A 16,021-nucleotide genomic window follows, 5' to 3' on the forward strand; every position below is an offset into this window, starting at 1 on the left:
CTGACTGATCTTGTAAAACCCCCTAATAACAGGTGGTTAAATGCAAAAAGAAAACCATCCTCTGTGACTGTCCATATAAGATCTGCAAATAAATTAAATGAAAGCCTGGAGCCTCAGATCCCCAGAGGTGCTAATTTTAAGCTGATTGGATATTCAAAAGCTGGACCCAAAGTTATTTTAGGCCCTGGCACTGAAATTAATGAGGTTTTAATCATTTAAATACGAAGAAAAAAGAAAAAAAGAGTCTGAAAGCCACGTTTTTTACTTGGTTTATTTTTCAGTTTAATTCACATTTACTGATAGAGTTTCCAATAGCTGAGAAATGATTTTGTAGCCCCAGTATGTGCGTGTTTATAATTCACCCATGATTCCCAATTATGGTTTTGCCAAACTCAGTTATAAATGTTTGAGTTTTGATATTGAGATGGTTGGTGTGGCCTAGTTTTCTTTGCAGTCTTTATCCTCCACACAACAACATGTGTGAATACCAGACAACACAACATTAAAATAAAGAGGATCCACCGTAGAGTCGCCCACCAACTATCAAAACAAACAAAAAAATGAACTGGTATTAGAAGAGTTTACTTTTGTAAACAGTTTGTGACATTTGATTGTTCAGATATGTATTTATTCTGTTATGTTAATTGTTGTTAACATAGGGATAGTTCAGATTTTTTTTGAAGTGGTGACACACCTCCAGTTTTGAGAGGCAGCAGGATTACCGGTGATTATATTTAGAACATTTTCAACACTTTACCTTGCTGTCAGACAACTTTTTCTGATGGGAAACCGCCATTATGTAAGCCAAATGTCGCTCTCTCTCCAAAGCAACCACACTCCCTCGGCAAAACAATAATTTTACCTAGGAGAATACAAGGTAAACTTAAACCAAACCATGTTTTTTGGCTAAAATATATTTTGTTGCTGAGCCTGTCCACAGCAGTACATTGCATACTCCTGCTGCTTCTACAAACTGAAGGCGTGCCAACATCTACTGCAGATAATATACTGACTATGGACAGTTACCCCACAAAAAATCTGAATGACCCTTTTAATGTCACTCAACGATAAAAAAGAAATGACAGCGTGTTCTCACCAAGTTTCATCTTGTGTCATGGATGATGAACTGGTTGTTGTGATGGTGGTGGTTGCAGTGGTGGTGGTTATCACTGTAGAAAAGAAAACATTGTATTAAGAATCAACAAGTGACATATACTGACTCATCAACCCCGTCTCCCAGAAATGACAAATATACTTCTTATATTTGCCACCATATGAGGCCAAGAGACTGTTTTCACAAGTACCATTTTGACATGAAATACTAGTGTAAACACAAGTGTGACACGTTGTATGTACACTAAATGTATCACTAAATGTATTAATTAATTAGAAATAAAGTTAGGGTCAGTTACACAAGCCTTTGTCTTTCTAGGTCAGTATAAATCAGTGCCATCAGCCAGAATCAGGCTGCAGTAGTATTGTATGAGATATGATGAAGTGTCTGAGCTGAAGTGTACCTGTGTGGGAGACGCGGAGTCTGACAGCAGTGTAGACGTTCTTCCCATGTCTGGCGATGACACACCAGTACGTATCCTGATCACTTCGTCTGAGAGAAGTCATAGTTACAGTGAAGACTCCAGCCTCCTTATCATCTGCGATGAAGCATGTGTCACTCTCCCGGTTCCTGGGTGTTTTCACCACTATTCTACACAGCTCATACACCTTTCCTCTGCACCAGTACTTTGTGTGATCTCTGAACTGCTGGTCGTACTGACAAGAGACTGTCACGGATCCTCCGATCGCTGCTGTTACCACCTCTGGAGCTGACAGCTGAAGTGAGTCCACTGCATGCTTTCTAAGCCAGAGGAGACAGAGAACTGGAGCTGCAAAATGCAAAAACAAGATTTAACATAATATAAGTTAATTGTTCTTTCAGAGTTACTCTGCCATTACACAACTATAATGTTTTAAAAAGCTGCTATTACCATAAAAGAAGCCAAGGAACATCCCTGAGGTCCTCATGATGTGAATGTAGAGAACAATGTGAAGCAGAAGTGTGGGTTCCTCTTATTTCTCCCATTTGGTTAGGTTGTGAAATCAGGTGGTTTAATGTGAAACTTATGCAATGTTTACGTGTGTAGGTTTGTGTTTGCATGGGAAAGATTGTGTTCAAATCCCACGGTACACAAATATTGAATGTTTGATTTTTTTTCCTCTGTGTGAGACAATGCAGAATGGCAGCTGTTAGGCCAGTTTATTTACTGAAACAGCAGGTGGCACTAAAGACCTTACTGTCAGAGGACACAATTTGTTCAGTGCAGTACCAGTCACATTTGCATCTATCCTTTACTTTTGTGTCTTTTGTAAAGCTTGGTGAATCAAGACTAAATCAAGAAAAGCAAACAAAAAGTTGCATTGTTTGCACTTTTTCACAACCAGGATTACATAAGTCTTCCTGTTGCTGAACAGAAGTTGGTCACACTATATTTGACAGTACCTTAACAAGCTGTACTTTACATTAAATTAGACAAAAAATTGAAATAATATGTTCTTTATTAGTCAGGAAACAAACATAGGTAGACACCATACTCCTAACTGTTCACTTATACGATGTAACAAGCCTGACTTTGTACCAAATTAGATAAAAACTAGAAATAGAATTTTCTCTGTTAGACAGTATAAGACCCTTATTAGATTTCATTAGGGTATAATTAGGGACACATTACATCATAACTCTACTGTAAACTAAAGTGTATTATTTCCCACTGTTATACCCTTATTACACTTTATTAGAGGGTAATTAGGGGTAATTTAAAAACTACCAGTACCAATAGCAGTACCCTTAAAGTGACATTTTCTTCACACCTTATCAAGTGGCTCATCATGTTATTCATATTTTTCCTCCATATTTATATTTGTATTTTAGACACATTTTCAAAAAAAATTGGTGGCAAAACCATACAAATGATCACTTTTTTGTAGATCTGTGAACAAAAAGGATCGAATGTAGGTATTGTTTGACTGGAACAGTTGTGATACTTCTTGGTACTGGGTTATTTGACTCGATAACTTAAATTGAGTACTAATACCCAACCCTTATAGAACTCAGATCACATACTTCTTTTATTGGTTCACATTTTGTTTGTTAAATTGCAAAAAGTAGCAGCTATGTGATTTCACTTTAGTTTACAGTGCTGCTCTGTTGTAATGTGTCTTAGCCTCTAATAAAGTTTACCAGGGGTCTAACAGGGGGGAATAATACAATTTGGTGTACAGTACAGCTCAGTTAATTAATTAGGGCAGACATTCCCAAATTTAAGAAAGCCACGGCTTATTAGTTGTAATTACTATTTTAAAATTAATCATAAATATTTTATGGTAATTTACAATTTATAAAATTGAAACCTATTAGAGTATAGTTGTGCAGCATGTCCATCTATCTATCTATCCATCCATCCATCTATCGATCTCTTGCCAGCTCATTATCTGCAGTGTATATCACAGCCTCACCAGACTTTGTAAAATGTTTCAGGATCTTGTTTGCAGATATAATTTGCTGTGTGATAAACAATATTATCTTTTGGCCCATTGCCTCACATCCATTGCATTTCTCTGAGTATGTCCTCAGGCTTCCCTTCATCTAATTTCATTCTTCACCATTTTGTGCCACTGTACATTTTTAATGGCCTAATAATGATGTAACTGATGTCACACATTATCATAAAAAGATTATGCTTTCAGATTCATTTTCGTGGGCTTCGATATTTCATCTGCACATCACACTCACAGCGTTTGAGTTTGCTGTTTTCTGAGGTGCAGTTCAGTCCTGCAGACATGAGCTGAATTGATATGTTAGATTCGGTCACAGTTCATTTTGTTCTATGTTTTTTATACCATTGTGATCTTTGATGATCACTTAAAAAAAAAAAAGAATAAATAAAAGCTAACAAATTGCTTTTTTATAGTATCTATAAGAACAACCAATATAGATTTTAAACAACCAAAAATTTAATTGGAATTCTTAAAAAGCAGTCTTATATACATGTAGATTTAGCAGTTGTACTCAGGAACATCATCCAAACAACAAATACCACAGGGGACGATATACTGTAGTAGACAACACAACACAGTTCACACTTAGATCAACTGACATGTCTTTGGATCACACTGAACTTCATGCACCATATTGTAAAACATTACTTTTTATTACAATCTGTGAAATTTACAGTACATTTCTGAGTTTTTACTAATTTATAATAATAGCGTAGATCACTACTTTTAGAGTATAATTTAAGATATAAACAGGCTAAGGGCAAGTAGGTCTGGTTGTTAAAAATGATAAAAAAAAAAAATACAGGTAACAAAATACTGGTCCACTAATATGTATTTATTAATGCCTGACCAATGCTTATGAGTAATGAGTCATGAAGAAGTAAGACATGCTTTAATGTTTACTGCTTCAGCAAATAATAAAGAGTCTATCTGATTAACAGACTGAATCATCTTACTATCAGCCATCATGGATTAATGTCCTATCAACATCGAGTCTTATTTACAGTTTTTCACAATTGTTTTGGTTAATTTTTCCAAATAGTCTTAACCCAAACCCTAATCCAGTCAGTTTTTCTCAATCATTGTGGCACATTTTTTGAAACAGTCTCAACATTTTCTAAACTCTACGTACAATTGTCACAACTGTTTGATGGGACATCAAAACTCCATGGCGTGTGTGCAAAAGTTTGTCACTCAGCCAAAACATTTCATTCGATTTTCAAATCCTTGTTCTTGCCGTATCGGTACCCTGGAAATGTTTCATATGTATATTCTCTGTATTACTGTTTTGTTCTGCTTTTTCGTTCGTGCTGACTGCTTTCTGTTCTACACAAGAATGTACGTTTTTGTCTTACTGAATGCTCTTGAACTTCCTGTTTTGGGGGGAAAAAAAATCTAATTTGAAATTTGAGCCAAAGCAAATGAGAAATACTGTAAAACAACCAAAGACCTAATAGAACAGAGGCCAAACATCAGGGAGAGGAAGCCTGTTAAATATGTAATATAAAAAGTTACTAAAAAGTGGAAAACTCATCTCTGATACAATCTTCAAAGGAAATAAATTGCTTAAAATAATACTTAATATCCATTAAATATGTTTGGAATTGTTTTTTTACTCAATGATAAGAAATGGGGTCCCATAAGAAAAAAACAGACTACTGGCAGATGAATAGATTGCCTGAGATCATGAGGAAATGGAGGAATGACGCTCATTTTAGGTCAATGCAAATCTCAAAAAACAGAACTGTGTTGGTGACACACACTGGTGATGAGGAAGTAGGACCCAAAGGTTACAACACCCAATGGCACAAATATGTGTTTAAAAACTTCCTCTATAACTATACGGGAGTTTTATCTAATAATTGCGACATAAGAAGAAGACAGAAAAGCTTCTACCATTTTTTATGAAACTCATTTTAAGTCATTAATTTTTGTGAATATTCAGGCTACCTTTAGATGACCTTCAGTTTTACACAGTATTTACACAGTATTTTTACTGAGCAGAAGTATTATGTAGGTGAAAGATTAGTCTTTGATTTGTACCTTGGGGGAAATATTTCTCAAGTACTGAATAAACTAATTAAATGATAAGAATAATAATGAAATGACCTTGGTGAAAACCTAAATTGGACTGTTTTCACTTTTATATAAGAAAATCAGTGATGAAATGAAACATGAAACCACTTTCAGTCCCCTGACAATGGTCTGACATGTTTTTTAATTTTTTAGACGCTCCATGAAACGCAGGTTTGCGTTGAAAAATGGCAAATGGCGTCACTTTTGCTTCTAGGCTTTGACTCAGCCAAGTTGTTTTCCTCTGACACTGGCATATCTCTTTCTTTGAATATTACATAAAGTGTTGATGATAAATATAATTATAACATTATAATGGACGCTAAAGATTAGATAAGTTCTCCATTTGCCATGGGAATGTGTTTGATTTTAATGCAAATGCGTCCTCGTGACATATCACAATCCTCTTTTCAGCTTGATTAGAGTTGTTAAAAATATTTATCATCACATATCTGCAGTCTAGATACTTTTTCAAAGGCAATTTTGCCCGTTGTTTATGAGAGTTGACTTCTAATGTTTTATGTCACTGCTGAACAGAGACAATGAATTTACAGCATGACATAACAGGCATATTTGATAAGATATCTTAGATTCATGCACTCCAGTTAAATCACAAATAAACATCTGTCTTTCTTCTTGTTTTCTGTTTCAATGCAGAAAAAGTAGGATTTTAACACTTATATTTAGTTCTTTCTGAGCTCAGAATATTTGTGACATTTTTGCAGGACAGACGTAATTGATAAAATCTAAACATTTGTGACAAATTCCACAGTTCTTTTGGTGTTTTGATCAACTTTTTAACCCTTATGTCCTGGGATCATTTTGGACCCCAAACGAAAACTTTTTCTGTCATAATATGCTTGTTTTTTCATCAAATGGTCTGAAAATAACCGAGGTTGTTTAATACTATGATCTTCACAACTCAAATAAATTTGAAGTAATTTGATTGAATTATGAGTGTTTTTTTTTTTATTTAGTAATGTTCGTCATCCTCTGGGGTCCAAAAATACCCACAGCACAAGGGGTGCAAAGGGGCAAATTGCCATGCCATACAATCATCTGGGTATTTCTAAATGCAAGGTAGTTGCTTGAACTCAATCAGTCGAAATCCTGATGGAAGTTTGATTTATACCAGTGTCTGATAATCCATCAATTTATTTGCCTTTGATCTTTACTATATTTGAAATTATTCAGAATTTCAGAAAAATTGCTATTATTTCATATAAATAAGGTATGAATTACAAAAAAGTGTAAAATTTGTATTAATAGGTTGGTCTGAAGTTGAATAAACAGATGAAACACAAATCTGTGTGACAATGTTATGTTTTGTGCTTTTTAACAGTCAAACCAGTTGGGGTCCAAATTGACCCCAGAGGACAATGAATGTTACTCTGTCGGGAGGACATCATGAGGGTTAAACAAGCCATAGGCCTAATTTCTGCATTGTGTTTGTGTTGGATTTGGATAAATGAGTCCTTCACACAAGGAGAAAGTGCACTTGTGGAGAATATGCCTTTAAGCATGATAAGTAATCACTTATTACTCCGTACTTGAGCACATTTGATAATAGTCTCTGAAACAATCTTTTGCAAATCTTTTGCAAAAACATCTATTTGGCAGATGTCCCGCTGGGTGGGTATAAAAGTGAGTGTACCTGTTAGATGACCTCCTTGTACAAGGTATAGTCATGGGCAAAGTACTATTTGTGACGGGTAAGTCATTCCTGCTGTATTTGAAATTTTTCTCTTCTATGTGTATTCCAGGATTTGGATATACACCATATTGCATCACAGTTTCGAAGACATTTTCCAGTGAATTTTGTTCAAAGATAACCATGTTTTTTTTTTGTTTTTTTTTTACAGCTCTGGCCTTGCTGCTGCACGCGCAGCTCGGTAAGTAATCTGAATATGGAATGAACTGTGCATGTCTTTATTTCTTTGTATGGTCAGAAATTGCATTGCATCATGCGTTTGGGTCTGGAAATAATAGATATCCTTTGAATCAAAGGCTCATCCTACATCCTGTCATGCTACTTCACAAACTGGGCGCAGTACAGACCATCTCCAACCACTTATCTGCCTGATGACATCGACCCCTGCCTGTGTAACCATCTTCTGTATGCCTTCGCCACCATCAAGGACAACAAGCTGGCCACCTCCGAGTGGAATGATGTGGAGCTTTACGGTCAGTTCAACGCCCTGAAGAACAAGTGAGTCAGTGATAAATGCCTTTTTCTCCTTTATACACTGTAAAAAAAAAAAAAAAATCAATCAGGAATCTTTTCTCATTAATTCAACATGAATATACAAGTTTAATTTTTGCTCAAGTTAATTAAACTTAATATTTCTAATATTTATTTTCATAACACTTCAGAACTTATAAACAAAAGTTCTTCCAACTTGCTGGTTTTTTTTACTTGAAATGCTCAGTCAACTCATTAAAGTAAGTTTCAAAAGAAAGGAAATTAAAATTGTTTGTCAGTGTGACTTGACTTGAGTTGTTGGTTTAACTTAATATCTTAAATATGTTGAAAAAAAGTTGAATAACTTTGAATAATTACAAAATCACCCCAACTTGTTTTTTTTTAATTCAGTCAATTTACAAGTTAAGGCAGCCAGTTAAAAGTTAAAATGTTCTTTTTAAAAGTGAAATCTACAATAAGAAAGATGACAAAACTCATAATTTCAAGGTAACTGCCTTTCCTGTATTTTGGGGTTCGAATCAAATTGAACTCACTGTTAAGTTTTGAAATAAACTAAAAAAGTTTTGCTGACCTACAAGCTTTTTGTTGCGATACTATACTTGTAAACTTGTTATTATTTAGAAATACCCCAAAAATGAATTTCAAAATTATCCACAGTGAGCTCTGAGTCTGATCATTATTTGGGTGCTTGAAAATGAAATGGTTGCAATGAAAAATATTGACAAAAAAATCTGCCACACGTGAATGTGTGGCAGGTGCGTTGGAGGAAGATGCAGGCCAAGGACGATTAGAGAAACTCCTGCACGCTCTCGCTTTTCTTCAGAAAGTGAGACAGTGTGTTTCTCTAACTGTCCTTGAGTTGCAATTGAAAATATTGAATTATTAACTATTATTCACTTTCATTTCAGTGGCTTTACTCAACAATTGTTGAAATACAAATAATTTTAGGGTTTGTACAACTCAAAGATTATCTAAAGGAGAAAAGTAAATGATCTCATTAAAACACTATTGTTTAAACCTAGTCCTGCATGTGCTCAAAAGTCAAAAATCTATTGAAATAAGTTTCCTTGTTACTCAATCTTTTCATTTTGCAGTGTATAAAGAATAATAAAGTTTCTCTAATAAGTTTCACAGTTAGCTGAGTGGGAGTGTTTTAAAAAGTTGGATTTGTTGGCAGGAATGGAAACCTGAAGACTCTCCTGTCTGTTGGTGGATGGAGCTTCGGCTCTGCAGGGTGAGATGACCTACAGATATCCAGAGACATGACGCTCTGAACAGTGCGGATCTTCTGTTTTAATACATTTATTTCTGCTCCCACATTAGATTTTCTAATATGGCGCTGAGCGCTGCCAACCGTAAGACCTTCATCGACTCCGTCATCTCATTCCTGAGGAAGCATGAGTTTGATGGACTTGACATTGACTGGGAGTTTCCTGCCAACAGAGGAGGCTCTTCTCAGGATAAGCAGTACTACTCTGTTTTCCTGGAGGTTCGTTTGCTATGTCAGTTTATTCTCAAATACAGCTGTTAAAACTTGACTCGGATTTTTGGGGCCACAGCAAATCTCTGGGGGTCTCGACTGTGTCTCGCTGAGTAAAAGATACATAAAAGCAAAAACCGCTCAAAACCTGACCATGTTACAAATCATGGAAAATGAATCCTGGAGTTCAGTTAATACTGAATATTTTATATCTGTTGACATTCAACAGGAGATGAGAGCTGCCTTTGAGAATGAGGCCAAGCAGAGCAACAAGGCTCGTCTTCTGATGTCTGCTGCAGTGTCGGCTGGAAAGAAAACCATTGAATCTGCTTATCAGATTCCCAAGCTGGGCCAGTAAGCATCTGAGGCAATATTTGTAGTGTGTCTGATTTTATCCACAGTAACATGATTGGTCACAGCTGAATGGAACAACTCTGAATCTCACATCTTTACTCTAAATGATCAATGTAAGCTCGTTACTGCCGGTGTAGTAATCTTTTCTTCCTTGTTTTCCCACACTCAGGTCCCTGGATATGATCAACGTCATGACCTATGACTTCCACGGCGTTTGGGAACACATGACTGGTGAGTGCAGTCCCCTGTTCAAAGGCCCCGAGGACCAGGGTGAATTCATCTACTCTAATGTGGTGAGTGCTTGAACATTTTAGTTTGATTTTAGTTTTAGTTTTATTTTCCACAATTTAACAATGCAGAAAAACTGCCAAAAATAACAAAATATACAATGCAGGAAGAGGCAAAAAACCCAGAACATGTAATACAAGTGATGGCAAACTAATAGCAACAAAATATGTATGATAGCAACAACAACAACAACAACAACAACAACAACAACAACAACAACAACAACAAAATAATAATCATTTAAAAGCTGAAATGTGAGCTTTGCTAAATAGTTGATTCTCATTGGTCAGTTATGGCATCCTAACTGTTGCTATGATGATCAGATCGTTACTGTAGATGTATTTCTGACTCTGGATGAGCACAAAATAATATTTAAAGTAATTTTTGTGTCAAATTATAGTTTTTTTTAAATTATTAATTACCTGTGTAATAATCAGGATAATGTACAGTGAGAAAAAGAAAAATTCAGGGTGATTCAAGACCCCTTTGCATCAGGGTCCTACGTCACTCTATCTGGGTTTATTTTGTCATAATGACCTCCTCACTGCACATTATCCCTTATATACTGTTTTGATCCCTGAGAAATTTTTTTTTTTTTTTGATAATTTAAGGAGGAATCACTTTTTTTCCAGGTGGGAAAAGTCATTCCATAATTTATTACCACTAAATCTGATTGACAATTGACCTCTACAAGTGAGAAATTTAGGAGGATGAAGGTCTGAAGACTGATGAATTGAGTAAGAGTGGCCCTGTGAATTCACTTCAAATAATTCTTGAACCACTCATATTGCCTTCATTTAAATGTATCTTGTAAATAAAAACACATTTTTTAGAAATATTAATGCCATAAATAGTAAGAACGTGGAGTTTCTGAAATGACTAATGGATTTGCAATCAGGGCGGCACAGTTTGCATGTTCTCCCAGTGTCTGCGTGGGTTCTCTCCAGTTTCCTCCCATAGTCCAAAGACATGCATGCTAGGTTAATTGGTCACTCTCACCCATAGGTGTGAATGTGAGTGTGAGTGGTTGTCTGTCTCTGTTGAGAATTTATCTTGAAGGAATATATTATTTGTAAGAATTAATAAGTTAAAATATAAGTTAATGTTAATATTAATTTTAAAAAAAACAGTTAGAAGTGTGGTTTGAGAGAGGACTGCTTTCCAGTTCATTTGATTTGGACTTGCATGTAAATGGACTTCAATGCCCGGGATGCTCTGGGAGCAACGGGTGGACGTGATGTGACGTGATGATGTCATTTTTTGTTGTTTTTGTGGGCAGCCATGCTGTGCCTCTCGTGTGGTTAGCACACTATATGTATATTTCCCCCTTCCTTTTTTTATTCACTAAAGGACGTCTGATTTGAACCAAGAGTCTCTCTTCGTCATTTTTTAGTAATAAGTTGAGTCTGCAACAGTCTCTATACGTCAGCCCTGCAGTGAACTGGCAACTTGTCCAGGATGTACCCCGCCTCTCGCCCAATGTCAGCTGGGATAGACTCCAACCCCCCCCCCCGAGACCCTTCGGGAATAAGCGCTTAGCCAGATATAGTAAAATGGATGGATGGATTTGCAGTCCTAACAAAATGTTTCTCGAGGATAATAATTTTGTGGAAAGCAAGAAAAACTATATTACAACGTGTAACACCCTCATAAACAGTTTTACTTGACCAAAATCAGGCTTGTGTAAAGAATTTCCCTGCAAATTTACATCTGCAAGCTTTATCTGCAGCTTTGTTAAAGCAAAATGATCTAGTTCCAGAGTCATGTGCATTTTCTTTGTTCCAGGACTACGCCATGAACTACTGGAAGAGCCAGGGAGCTCCTGCTGAGAAGCTGATCGTTGGTTTCCCCACATATGGCAAGACATTCACTCTTAGTAACCCCGCTAATCACGGTGTTGGAGCGGCCATTGCCGGTGCTGGAACTCCAGGAAAATACACAAGGGAAGCCGGACAACTGGCTTACTTTGAGGTGAACTGTCTCATTAATATTTAATGTTGGTAGTGATTCAGTGTTAGTAAATATTCTTCTGTATGTTCGATAAGAGAGCAGCTTGGTTTATCATACTGTTACAGAGTCTAGATGAAGAAGCAAATAAGTTCAGAGGCTGTCATTGATGCACGGCTTTATTAAATTACAGATCTGCGGCTTTTTGAAAGACGGAGCAACTGAGGTTTGGAACCAGGCCCAGGATGTGCCTTATGCCTACAAGGGAAACCAGTGGGTGGGCTATGACAACGTCAAGAGCTTCCAGGTCAAGGTAACGGAGCTGCACACAGCACTTGTTTTACCATTTGACAGGACAATCTGTTGGCTGACGTGATGTTACCGATGAGCTAACACACATAAAATATAAAATTGTTGCCAAAGGAGTCTGGTTGCTATGGATAGAAAAATACTTGGCTCATATAACAATAGTTGCCAGTCAGAAAAGGCTGTCTGAGGGCAAGATACACTTAAACTGATATAGCCATTTTTTTTAGGTGGCTAAAATATTATTTACTGATGACCCTGTCCAAAGAAGTACATGTAACTCCACTTCTGAAAATCAGAACTATCCCTTTAAGCTTCATAAAACTATGACACGGTGCTACAGCAGAATGTGACCAGAGGAAATGTGAATAGGAATTTTGTATTTGATTCCTGTTCCTCTGTTTGCTGCAGTTATTGGTAAACATATTTCTGACCTCAAAATGTTTTCTACGACGCCCCCTTCTGGCTGTCTTTAGGTCGACTGGCTGAAAAAGAATAACTATGGAGGTGCCATGGTGTGGAATCTTGACTCGGATGACTACTTGGGCACTTTCTGTAACCAGGGAAAATACCCACTGATTAATGTGCTCAAAAAGGGCCTTAATCTGGAGTCAGCATGTTAGGAAGACCTACTTTGAGCACTGTGCTGTCAGTCTGGTCTTTGACAGCACCTGCTCTTGCTGCAACTGGGCCTAAAACAGAAGTTACACATTGATTGCTTAACTATTCAAAGGCTGGATGACTCTGTTTTACATTTGTTCTCAGTTCTCAGGGGCCGACTTCTCTGAGTACAAAGTCCGTCTTTCCACATAGGATGTTTAACAATGTAAAACTTGAGGCTGTCCTCTTGAGTGGTTAATTTGAAAGAAAAGAAAATAAATAATCAAAATATTGCAGGTGTGTTCTTGGTTTTCTTTTTTTCTTTGATGGTGGCAAAAATATGTACATTCTTTACTCAATTAGAAATTCAGACACTTAAAAGTAGTAGTAGTCGTACTGATTCAACTTTTTTTTTACTCAGGTAAAAGTGAAAAAGTATGCTCTGAAATGATACTGATACAAAATAAAAAGAATCAGCAATTCCACTCAAATGCATTCAAATTAAAGTAAGAAACCTGTTTGAAAAATGTAAGGAATGCAAATATTTGTGTTAAAATAGAAAAAAAAACATGTTCAATAAGCTAAGACATATGATTTCTTCAAACAATAAAAAATAAGGGTCTCAGGAGAGTTTTATCTCTGAAACAATGAATGCAATGAAAGTCTGCTAATATGCTGATCCTGTTATATCAAGTTATATGAACTCACGTTTATGAAGTTCTGAAGTGTTCCGAAACTAAATACCAGCAAGTTTAGGTTTAACTAACTTGACTAAATAAGAATAGCATATTTACTTTAAATTAATGAGGAACGATTAGTTGATTTCACTTAATTCCTGGAGGATATTTTACAATGCAGATACCTGACAACTCACTTAAGTATAAATACTTTGGTTACTTCACACCTGTCAATCAAACCCACACTATGTTTACCATAAGTACAATTATTTTAATACATTATACAGTATGTACATTTCCATTTCCATCCCTGCACTTGTCACCAGGACTGATGTTGCACACCCTGCACAAAGAAACATATGGTTCATTCCCTCTCCTTGCTTTAAGTCAATTAGTGTGTTAGTATTATAATGTCCTATAAACGCTTCATTTTACCCTGATAATCCAGGATGTCTTCGGTATAGGCGAGCATACAGGGGAATATGCTGCTGAGGAACAGGCCACATAAACAGGTTCCCACAAAGAGAAAGACACTGCTGGTGTAGAAAATGAGCAGCATCAACACAGTAACAATAGCACCTGCCTGTGAAAACAAAGAGGAAAGTCGTATTAGCTATTTAGTATTGACATCACTATGTGTTTGACCTTTCAGCTTAATTGACCAACTGCTAAGCCTCTCCTTCGAACAGCAGCTGTCTAATCATAGCTTAGCAACTAGGGATACACATTAACTATTGCTACTGATAATTATCGGCTCAATATCAACAAAAATGACGTCACACAGAGAAGTCTGATAATTAAATTTATTGCCGATAAGTAGATCCAATTATAAATAGCCAACATTGCCTTGATTTAGCTCATTTTCAGTCCGTTTGTTTGCCCTGTGCTACTGCTGCCACCTACTACTGTCGCGCTAGTTTCAACACATCCAACCTTATTAGCCAAGTTTTGCCATCGAAACGACAGTATATGGAGAGAGTATGAAGATGTGGAGACTGCTACAGCTAATGCTGCACTGCCAGCCAGCAAGGAGTCTGGAGCGTCTTGTTTTCTGCCTATTGATATGGCATTTGAAAAAACAAAACCATTTGAGAGAGACGACCCAAGGGCCAAGGCAATTAATGGGAAAATCATACAGAGCCCCTGTATTATGTCACAACAATCTTGGATCCGAGATATAAGGATCGTTACTTCACCCCTGCATCCAAACGAGAAACAAGGGAACGGCTACGGGAGAAGAGGGAGAGCATCCAGGATGACCATGATGCACAGGGTAAGAGATTTTGAATAATCTAAAATAATAGTCTAAAAAGTTAGGCCATTTATTAAATTTTGGGGATGGTAAAATAGAATGTAAATGTAATTAGTGTATTACGTTTCTGTTAATAATGTGAAATGTGTGTTAGCGATGGAAAGCATGTACTGCCCCAGTACATGCTGAAGGTCCTGGTTCGAAGGAGCCAACAGGACATCATCCGCAAAAAGCAGAGATGAGATCCTGTGGTCCCCAAACCGGCCCCTGGCTGCGCCTAGAAATTCTGTCCATAAAATAATGAACAGAACCGGTGACAAAGGGCAGCCCTGCCAGAGTCCAATATGCACTGGGAACAGGTCTGACTTATTGCTGGTAATGTGAACCAAGCTCCTGCTCCGGTCATACAGAGATAGTACGGCCCTTAGCAGAGGGCCCCGAACTCCATACTCCCGAGGAACCTCCCACAGAATGCTACGAGGGACACGGTCGAATGCTTTCTCCAAGTCCACAAAACAGATGTGGACTCTCATGAACCCTCAAGCACCCTGTGGAGGGTATAGAGCTGGTCCAGTGTTCCATGACCAGGGCGAAAACCGCATTGTTCCTCCTGGATCCGAGGTTCGATTATCGGCTGAATTCTCCTCTCCAGTACCCTAGAATAGACTTTCCCAGGGAGGCTGAGGAGTGTGGCCCCCTATAGTTGGAGCACACCCTCCGGTCCCCCTTCTTAAATAGAGGGACCACCACCCCGGTCTGCCAGTCCAGAGGCACTGTCCCCAACTGCCACACGATGTTGCAGAGGCATGTCAACCAAGACAGCCCTACAACATCCAGAGACTTGAGGTACTCAGGGCGGATCTCATCCACCCCTGGTGCCTTGCCACTGAGGAGCTTCCGAGCTACCTCAGCAGGCACCAGAGACCTTATGGCCACAGCTCCGAATGGCCACGTCAACAATGGAGGTGGAGAACATGGTCCATTTGGACTCAATGTCTCCAACCTCCCCCGGGATCTGGTCAAAGCTCTCCCGGAGGTGGGAGTTGAAGACCCCTCTGACAAAGGGTTCCACCAGACGTTCCCAAAAGACCCTCACAATACATTTGGGCCTGCCAAGTCTGTCCAGCTTCCTCCTCAACTGACCACCAGGTGGTGATCAGTTGACAGCTCAACCCCTCTCTTTACCCGGGTGTCCAAGACACACGGCCGAAGGTCAGTTGACATGACTACAAAGTCGATCATTGACCTCCGACTTAGGTCACCCCCGTGTCACGTGCACTGATGGACAT

The 16,021-nt window shown here is 37.8% G+C and overlaps 1 protein-coding gene and 1 pseudogene across 2 annotated transcripts; one reads left to right on the forward strand and one right to left on the reverse strand.

Moving 5' to 3' along the window:
- On the reverse strand, positions 1 to 2,037 carry LOC146324916 (CMRF35-like molecule 1). Its single transcript, XM_084719966.1, has 4 exons — positions 1,986 to 2,037; positions 1,518 to 1,883; positions 1,097 to 1,169; positions 1 to 540 (listed from the first exon to the last, which is right to left on the reverse strand). The coding sequence occupies exons 1-4, from the start codon at positions 2,020 to 2,022 to the stop codon at positions 393 to 395; spliced, it is 624 nt and encodes a 207-aa protein (XP_084576092.1). The 5' UTR covers positions 2,023 to 2,037; the 3' UTR covers positions 1 to 392.
- Positions 2,038 to 7,444: 5,407 nt separating this feature from the next.
- Positions 7,445 to 13,097, forward strand: LOC146324917 (acidic mammalian chitinase-like; annotated as a pseudogene). Its single transcript, XR_014770695.1, has 9 exons — positions 7,445 to 7,517; positions 7,633 to 7,834; positions 9,006 to 9,062; positions 9,152 to 9,317; positions 9,538 to 9,662; positions 9,832 to 9,955; positions 11,736 to 11,921; positions 12,091 to 12,210; positions 12,680 to 13,097. The product of XR_014770695.1 is annotated as an acidic mammalian chitinase-like (transcript).
- Positions 13,098 to 16,021: the final 2,924 nt, after the last annotated feature.

Source organism: Lutjanus erythropterus, chromosome 6, assembly GCF_056507025.1.
Source record: "Lutjanus erythropterus isolate fLutEry1 chromosome 6, fLutEry1.hap2, whole genome shotgun sequence".
In the NCBI taxonomy this organism is placed as follows: Eukaryota; Metazoa; Chordata; class Actinopteri; order Lutjaniformes; family Lutjanidae; genus Lutjanus; species Lutjanus erythropterus.